General features: G+C 32.9%; 2 protein-coding genes across 2 annotated transcripts; one reads left to right on the top strand and one right to left on the bottom strand.

The window, feature by feature from the left end:
* The first annotated feature begins 456 nt into the window (after positions 1–456).
* lsm8 (LSM8 homolog, U6 small nuclear RNA associated) lies at positions 457–2919 on the top strand. Its single transcript, XM_056455976.1, has 4 exons — positions 457–572; positions 2006–2046; positions 2421–2548; positions 2651–2919. The coding sequence occupies exons 1-4, from the start codon at positions 542–544 to the stop codon at positions 2739–2741; spliced, it is 291 nt and encodes a 96-aa protein (XP_056311951.1). The 5' UTR covers positions 457–541; the 3' UTR covers positions 2742–2919.
* Positions 2920–2936: 17 nt separating this feature from the next.
* On the bottom strand, positions 2937–15141 carry tymp (thymidine phosphorylase). Its single transcript, XM_056455975.1, has 10 exons — positions 15071–15141; positions 14238–14409; positions 13944–14140; positions 11702–11800; positions 9518–9647; positions 9325–9443; positions 8157–8319; positions 6866–7093; positions 6518–6658; positions 2937–4794 (listed from the first exon to the last, which is right to left on the bottom strand). Exons 2-10 carry the CDS (start codon positions 14371–14373, stop codon positions 4640–4642), a joined length of 1368 nt encoding a protein of 455 aa, XP_056311950.1. The 5' UTR covers positions 14374–14409; positions 15071–15141; the 3' UTR covers positions 2937–4639.
* Positions 15142–18009: the final 2868 nt, after the last annotated feature.

Raw genomic sequence — 18009 nt, 5'->3', positions numbered from 1 at the left:
TATTAGAAACCAGAAACCTTCAAAGCGCGTCATCTGCTGGACAAATTCTTATCACTCACTCATGACGGCTAAAAGTCATATTAAATTTTAAAATGATAAAATTAATATCATTAACAATCCATTTCTGTTCAATTTTTTTTTTATTTTTGATCAATGTAAACGTCTGTAATTGTAAGAAATATATTTAATTATGTAAACGGTTATTTTTATGTATGTGTGTTTGTTTTGCAAATTCATTTATGTTTTATTATTTATACTACTATTATTATTATTATTTAGCTTCTATCACCCCTGGCATTATATTGTTTATTATATTATCGAGTACTTGTTATTTAAAGCATAATAAATAAATACAAATTCACTAATGAGAGCTTCCATTGCTCCAACTCGACTAGTGTTGCCTGAAGTTGTGCACAGTCGGTCATCGGCTACACGGGTCTCTCCGCTTTCATTTCCGGCTCAAGTACGAATGGTACGAATGCTTTTCGTTGTAGTAGCGAACGAGCACCGGAGGATTTAAAAACACGCACCAGCAGAAAAGATGTCCACCGCTCTAGAGAGTTACATTCACCGTATCCTTTAATATGCTTCATGAACAGCACGGCGATTATGTTGAAGATCGATACCCCGTGTATTGTTGTTGTTGTTTGTGTGTGTGTTTGAGCGAGAGATGTATATATCTATATATGGATGTATATATCTAATTAGCTTTACATTATACTTCATTATTATGCACGTTATAGCGTTCCTGTTAATGTGCACACATAATTTCTTGAAGAAAATAGACCACTTCACAATGATTATCTGGACGTGGTATTAACTTAATAAATGCGTGCTCTGAGTAAAATGTTTGTTTTATTTTTTTTAAATTAATGAAAACAAGTCTTCAAAAAATGATTCATTAAGAATAATATATAACAGGATTATTATTATTTATTGTCAATATTACATATTAATGTTTTCAGATGTTACATAGTGGGTAGAAATAAGTATATTTGACCGTTTATATTCATGTTAATCTATATATAATATATGCATGAAGAGTTCAGATGCAAAAACCTCTAAGGACTGTCTGAAATTTCAGTCAAAAATGAACATTTTCTCAGCCTCCTTTGTCTATTTTGAGTTATTTTACTTTAAAGACCACGTAAAGAACTTATTTTTGCCATAAAAGTGAAATTACTTAAGCGACACATTAGGAGCCTGATATAAATTCTCATTTTAGAAGAACATTTAAAATGGCATTTAGAGGTTTTTGCATCTGTAAAACAATCTAGAAAAGTTAAATTTCTTAAATTTTGGGTAAAAGTAAGTATATTTGACCATTTGTATTCATGTTAATCTACATATAGATATAATCTATATATATATATATATATATATATATATATATATATATATATATATATATATATATATATATATGTAAAACAATCTAGACAAGTTTTCATTTCTTTAGTTTTGGGTAAAGTATATTTGACTGTATTCATGTTAATCTATGCTTAGATATAATCTACATAAAACAATCTAGAAAGATTTTCATTTCTTAAATATTTAGTAAAAATAAGTATATTTGACTTTGTATTCATGTTAATCTATAAATAGATATAATCTATATATATGTAAAACCATCTAGAAAAGTTTTGATTTCTTAAATATTTCATAAAAATATGTACATTTGACTGTTTGTATTTATGTTAAACTACATATGTTGTGTTTTTAATACTAATATAGATAGATAGATAGATAGATAGATAGATAGATAGATAGATAGATAGATAGATAGATAGATAGATAGATATTAAATGTAGAAGAATAGTCTGTCAATTAAAAATATGAGTCAGTCGATAAATAAAATACTTATTATACGTTTTGAACACACATTACCTGTACTTTATAAAGTAAAACACAAATCTAGAGAATAAATATAAACAGTGAACATACACAAATAGGCATAGTATGAGTTTTTATGAGCTTGAAATTTCCTTGACTTATTTTTTTCAAGGGACTGTTGCTATTGTCACTTCTGATGGCAGAATGATCGTGGTGAGTCTTCCTCATGTCCTTTAAGGAAAAATATATATGTCTTCATTACAACATTAAATATTTATGTGAAGTTATCGTCTTTTGTGTTTAATAAAGTGCAAGTCAATGACACTGAGAGTTTTTGCCTGTATTTGAACAATCTAAACATTATTACTTGTAACTCACAGCTCCGGCATATATTTTTCATTTGTATCTTTGTTTTGTTAAAAATGTCTTTTATGTTCCACTGAGGAGAAAAGTTTTCCATATTGTGAACAGCCTGAGTTATAATAAATTAACAGAAAATTTGTGATTTTTGGTGAACTGTGCTATGTTTAAACATTGTCTGTGTGCAGAAATGAATAGGATTGCTTATTGACTTGTATTGTTTTTAGGGGACTCTAAAAGGCTTCGATCAGGCAATCAACCTCATCCTGGATGAAAGCCACGAGCGGGTCTTCAGCTCTTCACAGGGAGTCGAGCAGGTGGTTCTGGGACTGTATATTGTCAGAGGAGATAATGTGTAAGTGTTAAACTCCTTACTTGTAATTATGCTTATTTACATTGTGCAGTGTTTATATGATTTTTTTGGTGACCATAAATTGGAAATTATTTTGTGTTTAAGGGCTGTAATCGGCGAGATTGATGAAGAAACTGATTCTGCGCTGGATCTTGGAAATATAAGAGCAGAACCGCTCAATTCTGTGGTGCATTGATGGACAGAAAATTTCATTTAGATCCAGTTGAAAACGTTCCCTGGGAAATCTGCAGGCATCTATAAGCAGCAATATTAATTGCTTTTTTAAATCTTGAAAAAAAGACTGAATGCGTATGTTTTTTTTTTTGTTTTTTTTTACGGGTGTTGAAATAATAAAAGAAAAAGTGATAAGTCAAGATTTTTTTAAAGTTTATTTATTATTTTATAAAGGAGAAAATATTGGTATGTATCCAATTTCTGGTTAATTCTCAGTCAAAAACAAAAACATAATAAATTAACAGAAATTCAGATCAGGTCCAGCTCAGAATTATCCCAGGTTATCACACAAAAGTCCAAATAAATTTCTGTATTACATAATAAATTCGAAAGCATTTGAAGCCTGTTTTATTTTAGTGCGTTCATGACAATTAAGCTTATTTCCCCCCCAAAAAAGCTCATTGCTGTAATGCAAAAATTACAAAAACATACATTAATATAAATGTTTATTATTATAAATAATTTGTATCAGTTATTTAAATATACTAATTGTATATTATAATGTGCAATTATTGTATTATAATGTAATCATGTATTTAAAAATATATGTATATTGTACAAGTAAACATCTATTTAATAATCAACGTATATTTTTGTATTGCTAATATTATATTGTAATGTATATTTGTATAACTCAGAAGTATATTTTATAAGAATGATTATAAATGTCTGTGCACATTCAGAAAAATCAATATTTAATTCACAATGGGGTTATTATTATTTTACAAGTATACATCTATTTAATATCAATGAAACAGTATATTTATATATTGTTAATGTTATATTGTAATGTGTATTTGTATAATTGTGAACTATATTTTATACGATTGATTATATAAATGTCTGCACATTCAGAAGAATGAATATTTAATTATGCCAAGATTTTACAATGGTGTTATTATTTTACAAGTACACATCTTTTTAATATGGATAAAATAGTATAGTTATATATTGCTAATATTATAATGTGTGTAAATATAAAATATATTTTATACAGATGATTATAAAATGCTTATATAAATACCTGTTCACTTTCAGAAGTATGAATAATTAATTATGAAAATAATTTCACAATGAAAAAATAATCTTATTGCTGTTATTATTATATAGATTTTGTAAATTATGACAAAAATTGGACTACTTGAATTACATTAGAGTTTAATTAACACTACCATGTTAAAGATTGTTTAAGCCACTATGGGGCAGCAAAGATCCCTCTACCCTCCAACCTCGTTTGATAATATTTAAATATTAATCAGTTTTCAGCAATAAAATCATCATTCTAATTAGTAGATTTGATTAAAACCTGAAAAAAAGACTTTAATATACCCATAAAAAAAGAAACCCCTATATAATACACCATAAAGATAAAAAGTCCAAACAAAAATCACACAGTATGATTTAAACTTTTTCTATTTTCTTTGAAAGCTTATAAATATCCTAGGTCATTATCATAGACGCTACACAAACTAAACAAGAGCAGACAAATGGATTAAGCTGCTTGTAAGGTTTGTGTTTTATACATCTGTGTGAACATAAACTAGCAGATCCACCTTCCTGCTCCTGTCCAAACAAACACACCTGGATGCAATTTACACATTCAACCTGAAGGCCTTGATCATCTAGTTTGGGTGATTTGGATTAGATCTGTTCGTCTTTACAGCTCCAGGATAGGATTAAGCAGAGCTAGGCTACAATAATATTGCAGCTACTGGTAAGCAAATATGTTTACCGATTTTCCAGATGTGAGCTCAAAGGTCATCGTTACTCATCAAAGTCATGTAAACACTGCATTTTCTTGGTAACAGTACACTGGAACTGAAATGTTTTTCACAAACAACAGTCTTGAATGAGGTTGTGTTAGGACATGTGGTGATTTGGGTGGATGAATTCCACTATGCGAAATGCAGCTTGGTATTGGATGCAGCTGCCAATGACTAAAGCTTTCTGCAGGTCAGAACACTGCTGTGCGCTTAGATCTGGGCTGTTGTGATGAATCCTGATCCACGATTGACCTGCCAATTGGATCAATAGAGTATCAATATACAGATCTGGCTTAAACACAAACAAAAATATAGGCTGTATTACTATAGTAGAATAGTGGGGGGTGTATCTCACAATGCATCGAATTATTCTACAATTGTATTTATATGTACAATATTTCTTTTTAAATATTTCCCAAATGATGTTTAACAGATTCAGGAAATTTTCACAGTATGTCTGAACATATTTTTTCTTCTGGAGAAGAAAAAACTCTTTATTTGTTTTATTTCTGCTAAAAGCAGTTTTAAATAAAAAAAAAAAAAAACATTTTAAGGTCATTATTAGCACTTTTAAGCTATATTTTTTCGATAGCCTATAACAAACAAGCGTAATACAATAACTTGCCTAATTACCCTAACCTGCCTAGTTAACCTGATTAACCTAGTTAAGCCTTTAAATGTCACTTTAAGCTGTATAGAAGTGTCTTGAAAAATATCTAGTCAAATATTATTCACTGTCATCATGACAAAGATAAAATAAAGATAAAAATTAGTATAAACTATTATGTTCAGAAATGTGTTGTAAAAATCTCTCCGTTAAACTGAAATTGGGGAAAAAAATAAAGGGGGGGGGTTTAATAATTCTGACTTCAACTGTATATATATATATTCCTTTTATGACCTATTAGTTTTGGAAACAATGTTTTGTGTAGAATCATGGTACATTATGGGAAAGGTAGCAATGATTCAGAATTGAATGATGTTAATGGGCAAAAAAGATGGAAAGGTCAGAAGTGCGAGCTATAAAATTGAAATGCCAAAAAATAAAGTTAAAATTGAACAATATTAATTATATTTGCTAGATATAATTGCATGATGCCAAGAAATAAATTTGGAATTGTAATATATAAACGTGATTGCAAGAAGTAATTATGATGCAATAAAAAATCTATTGCAAGATATAAACCTAGAATCACCAAAAAATAATAGTTTCAATATATAAAGTCGGTATCACCAAAAAAATAAATAAAGTCAGAATGACCTTTTTTTCCATTTTAAATACCATTTACAAGTTTAAAATTCACAATCCAGCCATCATTTCTGTCAATTCTGATTCAGAATTGTGAGCTATAACATTAAAATGGCAAAAAAAAAATTGAAAAATATAATTTCTGGATTACTAGAAATAAACTCAGAATGCCAAGAAATATTAATACTGCAAAAAAATCTGAATTCCTAGTTATAAACCCAGAATCCCCATAAAATAAAATCAGAATTTCAAAATATAAACCAGCATCCCCCCCAAAACATTATATATATGACCTCACTATAATAACCTTTGTAATATAATTTAAAAGTCTACAATTCTGACTTTATGTATTTAATTCTGGTTAAAATTGAGTGGGAAAAAATATATGCATATATATTTCGATTTATGAGCCTAAAGCAAAATAGTTATCAGTCAGGACATTATTTTGTAGGACTGCAGACAGAACATTTTTGGTCAAAAAAGTTTTAAGTAAAACTTTAAGTAACTCAAAAGCAGAAATGTTAATAAGATGGTTGTTTTTTTATTACACAACAGCATTTAATTTCTCAGATTATATCTGGCAATTAGTTCATCAAGTAAACAAGCCATGTGTTAAGGTCACATGACTTTTACTGTAGCCCAGAAAGTGTTTGTTTTTAAAATAGTAGCCAGTATGTTCAGTTTTCCTTCCAAGCACAGCCATGCATCGCTATCATTGAGACTAACCTTTCTGCACCAGCTGTCCCATCTCAACCAGCATCTCTGCTCCAACACTATGATCGATTTTCTCTCCCGATTTAGTGCGTCCTGCTCCTAGTTTATGCAGCACTTCAGCCAGAGCCAGACCGTCAATGTCCAAAACAGCTCCTGTCAATCAAATAGTTCACACATACACACACACACACACAATGGCTGCTGCAGAGATAATGGATGTGATGATTGCATATAGATGAATAACAGTGAATATTAATAGCGAGCTCGGTGAGATCTGTGCATAATCCTGTCTGTGCTGTTGGAGTTGCATAAAGAAATTAACATATTTGATTTTCAAATGAGAACACGGAACGTAATTACCATCCTTCGGCACCTTAAGCTCTGTCTGATTCGCTGCACGCTTCATATACTCAAAGTAGCAGCTCTCATCTGAGCACAGGGAATGGGCCACATCTCCATTCACTCCCTGAGCCTCCAGCATCCCCTGGAACTTTTTCAGGGCTTCTCCGTTCTTCAGTTTTACAGCGATTTCATGTTTCCCACTCTCCAGGGTTGAGGAGTGGCCACACATCCACAATAGATGCCCACCTAAATACAATACACTTCCTTATTATACACTGTAAAACAAAATGCTGGATTCCACACAATTCATTCATGCTTTCAATTAAGTTAATGCAACAAATGTAAGTGGGTTGAACCTAAAACAATTAAGTTGTCCCAAATTTTAAAAATTGTGTTGCAGCTTTTTTAAATAAGTAGTTTAAACAAGCAGCATGAATCTTTTTTTTTTTTTGAGAGCAGATACACACACAGAAATAAAGGTATAAAACCAGTCACTGCAGTGGAACCTTTTCAGAAGCTACACCTTTGTACCTTACAAGTGCATTTTGGTACATTTTAATACATTGAAAGAACTTGAAGTACACTTTTGTACTTTTTATGTATTAATATATTAATCTTTATGGTACGAATGTGGACATGTTAGGTAAAAGTGTACCTGTGATAAAGTGTAAACTGGAGATCAAAATTACAGAACAATTTACGAACACCAGATTTACTTATTTTTTCCTGAAGCCCCGCCTTTTAGTACAGGAGCCAATCATCGATTGCTATAGAATGAGGATTCTCTTGGGGGAGAGGCTCGGACCAGACATATGTTTTTATAAGTTTCTCCATATTTTGAATCTCGAATGTTTAGAAATGAAACTAAAGAGACAGTTGTTGTTTAATTTTTTTGGTGATTCCGATTATGAAATGTAATTGTACGCTTGGCAAGCAATCTTGGAGAATTTGAAGTTTTCCCATTCAGACAGATTGCCTGAGCATACTGCCTGAGAGGCGTTTCAAAGATGGCCGCTGAGTGAAATGACTTGCCTTAAAGCAGGGGTGTCCAAACTCAGTCCTGGAGGGCCGGTGTCCTGCAGATTTTAGCTCCAACTTGCTTCAACATATCTGCAAGGATGTTTCTAGAAAGCCTAGTAAGAGCTTGATTAGCTAGCCCAGGTGTGTCTGATTGGGTTGGAACTTAAACTTTGCAGGACACTGGCCTTCCAGGACTGAGTTTGGACATCCCTACCTGAAACAGACTATAAATGGGTTTAAACAGGTATAAATGGGCTATAAACAGGTATAAATGGGTTTTTCTCCTTACCTAAATAGATGACCAGTTCCCTGAGATCGTCTGGGCCTCTTCCTTTGAGGCACTCAAGCGCTTCACACACCTCAACTGCATTTCCCACAGTCTGGCCAATGGGAGCGTCCATTCGGCTCAGCACGGCCCCTGTTTTTACACCTAGCTTGTTTCCAACAGTGACCTGTTGACACGTGGGCTGTGTTTTTGGTTGATTGGATTGCAAGTAGGAAAAACAGACACTATCCCATTTATGTGACCAGATGGTGTTTTAATCCATCTCATTGGTCCACTTTCAAACACCCGAATTTATTGACCTGGACAGTTTCAATTTTATTTTGTGGCCAGGCATACGTATGGACAAAATATATTTGTGTAATTCACATGGGGGAAGGGACATAACATTTCAAATGAATGTTAATAAACTCTATGTATACATATATAATAAACCCACTACAAAACATTAATAAATACTACAACTAAAATTTAAAAAACCAACAAAATTAATTTAAAGTATTAATTAAAACAAAAAGTACCTTAAGATAAACTGATCGTATATTTAACAAATTAAAACAATAGATCTGTCATGATCACCAGCGATCTAACCTTGCAATGTAAATGTGATTGAAAAAAAATGAACCCAAGGTTGTGTTTTTCAATATGTGAATCGACATTTAGTTACGACAACCCAGCGTTTTTTAAAGTGCACAAATATATATAAATTATTAGTTTTCAGTGTTTTGATATTCATGCTTTTATTCCCCCCCATGTATTTATGCTTTTGAAGTGCATTATGGGACCTTGATATTTCTTGCAACAACTTTTAACCTTAAAGTTCGAAAAAGTGACTTTACTTAACATTTTTAATAGTATAAAGTTATATATTGTGTGGGTTGGTGTTGTAAATTACGATACAAAAACCTTGTAATAAATTGCCAGTACATTCTCTATTTTATTGAATTATTTCTCTATATATTATCTCTTATACGTTATATTATTTTAAACCTTTATTACTAAAATGTCGATAAAAGTTACTTTGTAAAACTGTAGAGTTAAATTGTCAACATCAAAAGTCGACAGAGCAGAGATCAAGCTCCCATAATGCAATTCACAATCGTAAATAAACGGAAAACACAATGTTATTTGTATTACTATTTCTCTTTTTGCTGTTAACTAAAAGCCCTCTTACCAATGACTGAGCGAGACTGCGAGCACTGTCCAGATCTTTATACAGAGCAGCTCTGCCAAACTTCACATCTAACACAAGAGCACTCAGACCTTCAGCTCCTTTCTTGGAAATGATGGAGCCTGTGTGCAGAGCATGGACAAAAATCATCACCATAAATAACACGGCTATCACAGTCTGTCCAGAATAATCTTACTTGTGATCAGAGGAAGGCTATCAACAGTGGAAGTGGCGTCTCTGATGGCGTAGAGAACACGATCTGCTGGCACAAGACTCTCTGTCTGTCCCACAATGCAACAGCCTACATCTTCTAGGATCTGCTTGACCTATAATGCATTTAAGCAGTTCAATCAAATAATGAATGATGATAAAATATAATATATTGGCTATGTTTATTTGTGATTTTAAAATGGACTATTTTATGAATGCAGATATATTGCATATAATAGACGTTTTTGTTTTTACAGAATTGTTTTGTCATGGCAGTTCAATTAAAGGGCACCTATTTTACCCCTTTTACAAGATGTAAGATAAGTCGTTTGTGTCTCCAGAATGTTGCTGTAAAGTTTCAGCTCAAAATACCCATCAGATAATTTATTAGAGCCTCCAGAACATGTCCATTTTGGTGTCTGTAGAAGTTTTTTTAGCCCGTGGCTTTAAATGCAAATGAGCTGCTTATCCCCGCCCACAGTTCCCAACTGTGTGTTTGCTTTTCCTGCCTTACGTCAGATAAACAGCAGTCAGTGATAGAGACAGACAAAGCAGAAATAAGCTCATTAGTCAAAAATACCAAGTAAGTTTATTTGATGTATGTGTGGTGGAGTTCACCTATTCAAACCTTTCTGAAATAAGTCTCACACAAATGCTGTTTGCAGTACACAAATTGGCGGTTAATTCCACCGTGGCGACCCCTGATGAATAAAGGAACTAAGCCAAAGTAAATCGAATGAATGCAGGGGCGTAGGGGCAAATTTAATTCACTTTAAAAAACCTAGACATGCAGAAAGGGTTAAATCACGTACTCTCCTCGGTGCAATAGACTAGTGTGCTGACATATGGTGCAGTAGCACTTCAGGGCGTCCTGAGTTTGAATCCCAGCTTGAGGACATTTCCCCTCCCCACCCCCTCTCTCTCTCTCCCACTTCGCTTCCTGTTTCATTACTGTCCTATCCACTTAATAAAGATGAAAGACCAAAAGTAAATCACGTTCTCTCCTCGAGTCGTACCCCCCCCCCCCCCCCCCCCCCAAACACATATGAACATTGTTTTCAGCAACGCCAAAACTGCAGGGGAATTTCCCGTGCAAGAATAGGGTGTGTGAGGTGTGTGACACACACAAGTGAGGATGGCGGCAGCAAAAAAGCGGAACATTTATTCAACGAAAAGTGTAAGTCACATAAACTGAAGTTCGCTACTGAATGAGTCCATTAACCCCACTTTAATTCATTGGTATAGTCTATGTCCTGAAAACTAACTGCAGAATAAACAGATAAATGTAAAAGTATATGATCTCTGCCAGTTCTCCTAATCTCTCAGAGTAGCATGTGCAATTTCGGTTGAAATAGTTTGTCAGAAAAAACACAGTCTGCGCTCCACCTTTTATCAATACTGATATTTGAGACATGACAAAGTCTTTATTAAACTCTTTCTTTATCAGTTAATAAACATTCTTTTAACATTACACTATCAGGCCAGTAGCCAGCTTATTGAAAGGGGAGGTTATTTTTCTGAAAAACTAAACCCGTTTTTGTTTTTTTCTGTTTAATTATTTTTCTATTAAATTATGAGGTATAAATATTGCATGTTAGTGACATTTTAAGAACTATTTCTGCTGGATTTGCTTGTTAGATGGTTATCATAACCACACTTTTTAATGCACCAAAACTGCTTACCATGTTATTTTAAGTGTTTATTTCCAAATGTGCATTTAAACTGTACATTTTATATTACAGTTTCATAAATAATGGAAGTTTAGAATTAAGAAATATGAAAAGATACTTATTTTTAAATATTCAGTCAGAATTCAAACATAATGAAAATAATAATAATCCAACTTTTGGTCTTTTAAACCACCCAAACCACCATTGGCTACAGGCCAGACTATGTAATTTAACTTAATAAATTGTATGGATAATATATTTTAATAGCAGTTGAATTATATATATATATATATATATATATATATATATATATATATATATATATATATATATATATATATATATATATATATATATATATATATATATATATATATATGTATACGAAATTCATTATTGGGGAGGGTTGATTCCCCCATCCCCAACATTGTCAAGTGCAAACCTACGCCCTTGAATACATGAAATCATCTTGATATATAGGGTATTTTACCCCTCATTACCTGTTGAACCGACTGGTTGACGTTAAACCCAGGGATAGACTCCAGTTTGTCCAGTGTGCCACCTGTATGTGCCAGTCCTCTCCCGCTTATCATGGGCACCTAAAAATATTATTCAATAAAACACTATGCATTCTGTCTAAAGTAAGTCTGCCTCAGCTAAGGTTGTACAGTAAATTTAAAAGGAATTAATCGTGGTTGGTGGTGAGAACAGTCAATGAGAAGTAAATGTTTTGTTTACTTTATAATGCCTGTCAGAATTCTCGATTCTGATTGGCTGGGTGACGTACGTTGTGGAACACACAGGTGGTTCACCAAATCACCAACGTTAAATGAGAAAGCGCGATACAATTGTATTATTGAAATAACCTCGCAAAAACATATCCAAATCATCTTAATGTGTAAATACACTTCTGAATTTCAACAACGAGGAAGAAGCATCGACGTTTTTGTACAATTTTAACCAAAACCGCGACTTCCATTGGTAGAGAGACGACGCACAGCTGCAGGTAAATCATTACAAACAATTACTTTTTTACATTACCCCAGTACAAGAACTAATATAAAAGTAATTGATATAATAGCTCGTCTATAATGGTGGTTAATAGTGATTAGCATGATTATGTTTTCCTGTAAATATGCAAAATCATCACTTTTCAATTCACTTTTCACCTAAAGTTAATTAAAATAATGGCGGCTTCCAGAGTCCAAAAACGATAGTGTTTTTAAAGAAATGTTTTAAATGTTTCATGTTCTCTACTACATATTTCGTTTAAGTCATAGTTTATCTTATATTGTGCCATACTACAACTCTAAATACCCTGGCTTCCTCATGGGAAATGAGTTTTGGTGGAAAAAAACCCCAAAATTGAATGTATTTAAAATTATTTAAATGTTTGTCTTCTTAAATTACAACACATATAACCCAAAACCCATAATATTTTAGCATCTTTTTTAAAACAAGCTTCACACAGGTGCTGTTCGTTTCACATATGAGCAATTCTATGCAAATGTCAACCTTGCCATACACAAAAAATGTAGAAACGGTTTCGCTATTTTTTTTTCAAGCAAATATTTTACTTTAAAATTACTCAAAATTGTCTCCGTCAATGTTTTCAAACTATTATATTTGATTTACCAAATTTAAGCCATACAAGTGCCAATTTCACATCTGTCACATCCATAACAGAGATTTTCCCTAATAAATGCAAAAATGTAGAATAAAATAAAATCAATCATTTTTATTCTATCGTAAGACAACTCTTATCCTTTTGATTAGCATTATTTCTTTTGGGTTTAATTCACAGATTGTCTACAAAGTATGTTATATAGTGTTAACTGGCATACTTTTTTCGTCACATCCATAGTGCATGTTTATTTTCCTCAATTAAAATCTAAAAAGTATTTACAGATTGATATTTTTCTGCTCACACAACTCTGGTTAGTTTTTTTGGAAAATATAAACTACTGCTGAACAATATTAGAAAAATTGGACGTTGCGTTATTTTGTATTTCTGCAATATATTTTGTGATATAAATACAATTTCACCAGATGAATTGAAAAGCCCTTTTTGGAAACAATGTTTCCTAATTTTTGTAGGGGAACAAATCATGCATGAAATGTAACATGCAAATATAAGATTAAAAACAGTGCTTTATGGTTTTTAGGGTATAGTCAAATCGTGTTCAGGTACAGAATTCGAAAAAAAAAAAAGCCAAACTTAAAATAACACTGCAAAGACTTTACTGTTTGAACAGTTATAAAATAAAATAATTTTATATTAAATAATATTAAAATAATATTTTATATTAAATATTGTGCCTGAATGCTCTTAAAAGCACGTGCAAACATGAAACTTTAACTCCATTAGGGTTAAACTCTGCAATAACTCCACAAATGTTGTGTATTGTGAACTGTGGCTATATAATTACAATATAATACTATATATAATCCTAATCTTTATAATCCCAACTCAACATTGCAGATCCTGCGATGTGACTATTGCAGATGTGCATATATCGATGCTGAAACGATATATTGTGCAGCCCTAATATAAACAGATGTTTCAATATAATGTAAAGATATACTTTCTCTGTAAATTTACGTTATGAATTTTTACTACAAATGTCACATCCATACCACTGGAATTGCTCATATAGATGAGAGTGAACAGGACTTTGGCTCCACTTGTGTGTTAAAATTGCATAATGCACATCATGGATTATTCTTCAGCATGTCCCATACCTTACAGCCACATGCAGCCAGAGCTGGAGCGAGAGGAAGGCTGACTTTGTCTCCAACCCCTCCGGTTGAGTGTTTGTCCAAAACAAGCCATTCATTCGGCCATTTAAATGTGTCTCCAGAGTTCATCATCTCTCGTGTCAATGCCAGGGTCTCTTTATCAGTCATGCCCTTCTGCCATATTGCCATTAGCATTGCGCCTATGCAGGTGCAACATAGTTGTATTTGTAAAAATCCAACAAAATTGTTTTCATATTATGTCTTTAATATGCGCTGGGTTTCTAATCAAATTCTTACCGATTTGACTTTTCTGGATGGCTCCGGTTGTGATTCCTTGCACAAAAGTGTGTATTTCTGCCGGACTGAATTGTCCACCATTTCTTTTCAGCTTTATAAGCTCAGGGAAACTAATTGTGCCATCTTCAGAGGACATCTTTACACTGAATTGTGGGTTTTATTCAGTCAACAGCTGCATGTGTGAGGCATAGAACAGGAATTTCTAAATATTGCATGATAGATTTGACACTGGCTGTACAACTGTTGATAAAAATTGTCATCCATTCACCTTAAGGTTATGTAAGATAAATATTTAAAGAATTCACTTTTAATATTGTAACAAAAACTGGAAAGTTGAATAATTTAGATAAGTAAATACAGTTTTTGATAGCAATTGAATCATTTCACTGTATTTTATGCATTTAAATCTAATATCATCATGAATCAATCAAATTCTGTGTTTCTAGAAATGAATGCATGTGAGATTGGAGGAGTTGGGACCTCAGCCAATCGTTCACTACAGCTGTAAGATATAAATGATCTCCAAAACACTGCAAACATTTGCAATCAGAATGCCTTGAATAGCTAAAAAACATTTTCTAAATTCAAGACTAAAAGTGATAATGAAAAAAAACACGACTAGACCTCTAATTAGACAACACCATATGCAAATTATTTTTTACTTAATTTTTTTCCCTCTAACCTTTCAGGATTTTAAGCGATTTTGTTTACTCGGAAATTGTAGAAAAACAACACATGTTGTTTTCTGTGTCTACGATTGCAGAGGACTATTTAATATTCAATTCCAACATATGGTTGCTCTGATAAATAAACAAACCAAAAAAAGTACTTACTTTTCTCAGCCGCAGAGTAAAACCACCTGAATCACTGCACGCTGTCAGAACATGTGCCAGTGACCCAGACGTACATTCAAAAGAGGCTGGTTAATGTGTCATGAACGTGCATGTACTGTCAATAGACCTCCATTGGATGACATCTGTGGATACCTCAGGCAACAGCATTAATTACAGCATTGAGTGCCAATAAATTCGAGTAGTTCTTTTGAATAACAATTATATAATGTCTTATGCAATAAATATTCTGCTCATTTTAAAAACAAAATCAAAAACGAGTATTATATACATTTAAACAGCTTGATATTTCTTTTTATTTATTTATTGTCAGTATATAGTATGTTTGACATTCTTTTATTTAATATAATTCATCGGTTAAGCATTTTGTGAGACCTGGGAAAGTTGTCACATGATGAAACTCTTAGAAGAGCTGTCAGTAACCCAAGGTTTTGAGTCAAAAGTCCAGTTGCATAAATCTTGTTTTCAATCATATGCTAACAATGGTGGCCTCAAATGGTTTATACATAAATAGTAAACTACTACATCATCAACCATATTTAATATTTGTAAAACTTAAATATGAAGAGTTCAGATGCTAAAACCTCTAAGTGCCATCTGAAACCTTCTTTTAAAATGATAATGTTATGTTTAGTTATGTCACTTTAAATGCAATTAAAATAACCTGAAATCACTGAACTTACACACAGGAGCCATAAAAATGGTCATTTTAGAAGACAATTTCAGACGGCACTTTGAGGTTTTTGCATCTGAACTCTTCATATGCTTTTCATACTAAATGTCATTTATTATTAACAGTTTCGCTTGAGCAAAAACATTTTGTGACACTTTTATTTTTGCTGTTTTATGAATTGTTATTTTTAGTATTTGTTTAAGTTATTGCTGCAGTTTCAGTTCATAATAGTTTATGAAAACAGATATGTAATTGAACATGGATATATGAACGTGGATGTACTTAGCGTTTCTTATCACAAATTAGTATCAGCAGTTTGCCATAGTGACAACATGCATCACTGAAAATTTATTTGGTGAACGATTACTGACTATTAATGATTACGTGACACTTTTCCTTGTAGTTGTATAATAATTTTATATATTCACTCTGAAATATGCATTCAATCAGTGTGGTTTGTCAGGTGCACAGGAATTAATGTTCCCTCAGCATGAGGATTTTATTTGCAGCAAATGAGCATTGTTACAAAAATAGCCATTTTCTTCTCTCTTGATTTGATAATTTAGAAAGCTAGGCTTGGAATATATTAGAAGAAATTAAAGGGGCTTTATGAAGAATTCAGGCAACGTGGTGGCGCAGTAGGTAGTGCTGTCGCCTCACAGCAAGAAGGTCGCTGGTTCGAGCCTCAGCTGGGTCAGTTGGCGTTTCTGTGTGGAGTTTGCATGTTCTACCCGTTTTCGCGTGGGTTTCCTCCGGGTGCTCCGGTTTCCCCCACAGTCCAAAGACATGCGGTATAGGTGAATTGGGCAGGCTAAATTGTCCGTAGTGTATGAGTGTGAATGAATGTGTATGGATGTTTCCCAGAGATGGGTTGCAGCTGGAAGGGCATCCGCTGCGTAAAACAAATGCTGGATAAGTTGGCGGTTCATTCCGCTATGGCGACTCTGGAATAATAAAGGGACTAAGCTGAAAAGAGAATGAATGAATAAATGAATGAAGAATTCAGTTACCCTTGTTATTAGTGGACCTTAAGTGAACTGCAGAATAAAACCAATTGCTTGTGCTCACGCTCATGCACGTAACGTACAAGAGCGCGAGTAATAAACCTGATATACTCATGATAAATTTCCTTTTCACTCTTTGCTTAGAAGAAAAAAAGAAATACCTTTGCAGGAGGGCTGGGCCGAAAAATGATATTATACCGAATCGTGATAAAATTTATGTCAATAACAGTAAGATCTTTTTACTCTATGATGATCTAAGAGCCAAGCACACAGCAGAAATGTGCAGCAGTGGGAATCGAAAAGTGTGTTTATATTAGCAAGAATTTTCGGCCACTGAAAATGTACCAGCCAAAAATTTGTTGCAAATTTTTGTGGCTTCAGTCATTGTTGGGATACTCTTTTAAGTCTAGAAGCATTAACAACTTATATCGAAATATATATCGTTATCGATCAATATGGAAAATAATTGTCAAGATATCGCCCATCCCTACTTTACAGCGATATACTTTTAAATAAGATCCTGAATCAGTGCAATCTCACGTCAATTTGTAACGTTTTGATTCAGTAATTTGTAAAAATATTTTATAAATGTATAATAATTTGTAGTAATACATATTAATATGTACCATCTCATTTGTACATTTTGCTCAGGTTTAGGGGTAAAGTTTGGGACACAACTTTAAAAAGAAATCTTATTTCATACAATTGAAATCATATGAATTTGTATGATTAGCCACTTTTCTGACAATACGTAAAATAGTTAAATAAATAATAAATATTCTGTGCTCTTTTATCTTAATAACACAATTGCTTCAGTCTTCCGTTTATTTTGTTGAACGTTTGAAGTAGTGCTTTGACTATATTGAAATGTGTAGAGCAGTGGTCTCTAACTCAATTCCTGGAGGGCCACAGCTCTGCATAGTTTAGCTCCAACCACCTCCAACTCACACCTGTTAATAGTCTCTAGTAATCTTGAACACCTTGATTAGTTGGATCAGCTGTGTTTGATTAGGGTTGGAGCAAAACTGTGCAGAGCTGCAGCCCTCCAGGAACCCAGGAGCCCTCCAAGAGTTTGAGACCTATGGTGTAGGAATAAACATGACCCCATACCTTTTCTCCACAGAAGAATGATATACTATTGGATTAATCCCCACAGCCTGAGAGATGATCTTTAATAACAGACAAGTCAAATAATATTTTTGTGTACATTTTCTCATTTTAAAGCAAACATGTCCAAAAGCTTG

Source organism: Danio aesculapii, chromosome 4 (genome assembly GCF_903798145.1).
Source record: "Danio aesculapii chromosome 4, fDanAes4.1, whole genome shotgun sequence".
Taxonomy (NCBI): Eukaryota; Metazoa; Chordata; class Actinopteri; order Cypriniformes; family Danionidae; genus Danio; species Danio aesculapii.
Note: the sequence above shows the minus strand (reverse complement) of the source record. Positions and strands in the feature narration are given on the sequence as shown.

Excerpts from the sequence above, each read along its gene's own strand:
- lsm8 (XM_056455976.1), top strand. The coding sequence starts at position 542 with ATGTCCACCGCTCTAGAGAGTTACATTCACC. Across the intron at positions 573-2,005 it reads TCTAGAGAGTTACATTCACC|GGACTGTTGCTATTGTCACT; the intron begins GTATCCTTTAAT and ends ATTTTTTTCAAG. Across the intron at positions 2,047-2,420 it reads CTGATGGCAGAATGATCGTG|GGGACTCTAAAAGGCTTCGA; the intron begins GTGAGTCTTCCT and ends TATTGTTTTTAG.
- tymp (XM_056455975.1), bottom strand. The coding sequence starts at position 14,373 with ATGTCCTCTGAAGATGGCACAATTAGTTTCCCTGAGCTTATAAAGCTG. Across the intron at positions 14,141-14,237 it reads CATCCAGAAAAGTCAAATCG|GCGCAATGCTAATGGCAATA; the intron begins GTAAGAATTTGA and ends GCACCTGCATAG. Across the intron at positions 4,795-6,517 it reads GGGACAGCTGGTGCAGAAAG|GTCAATCGTGGATCAGGATT; the intron begins GTTAGTCTCAAT and ends TCCAATTGGCAG.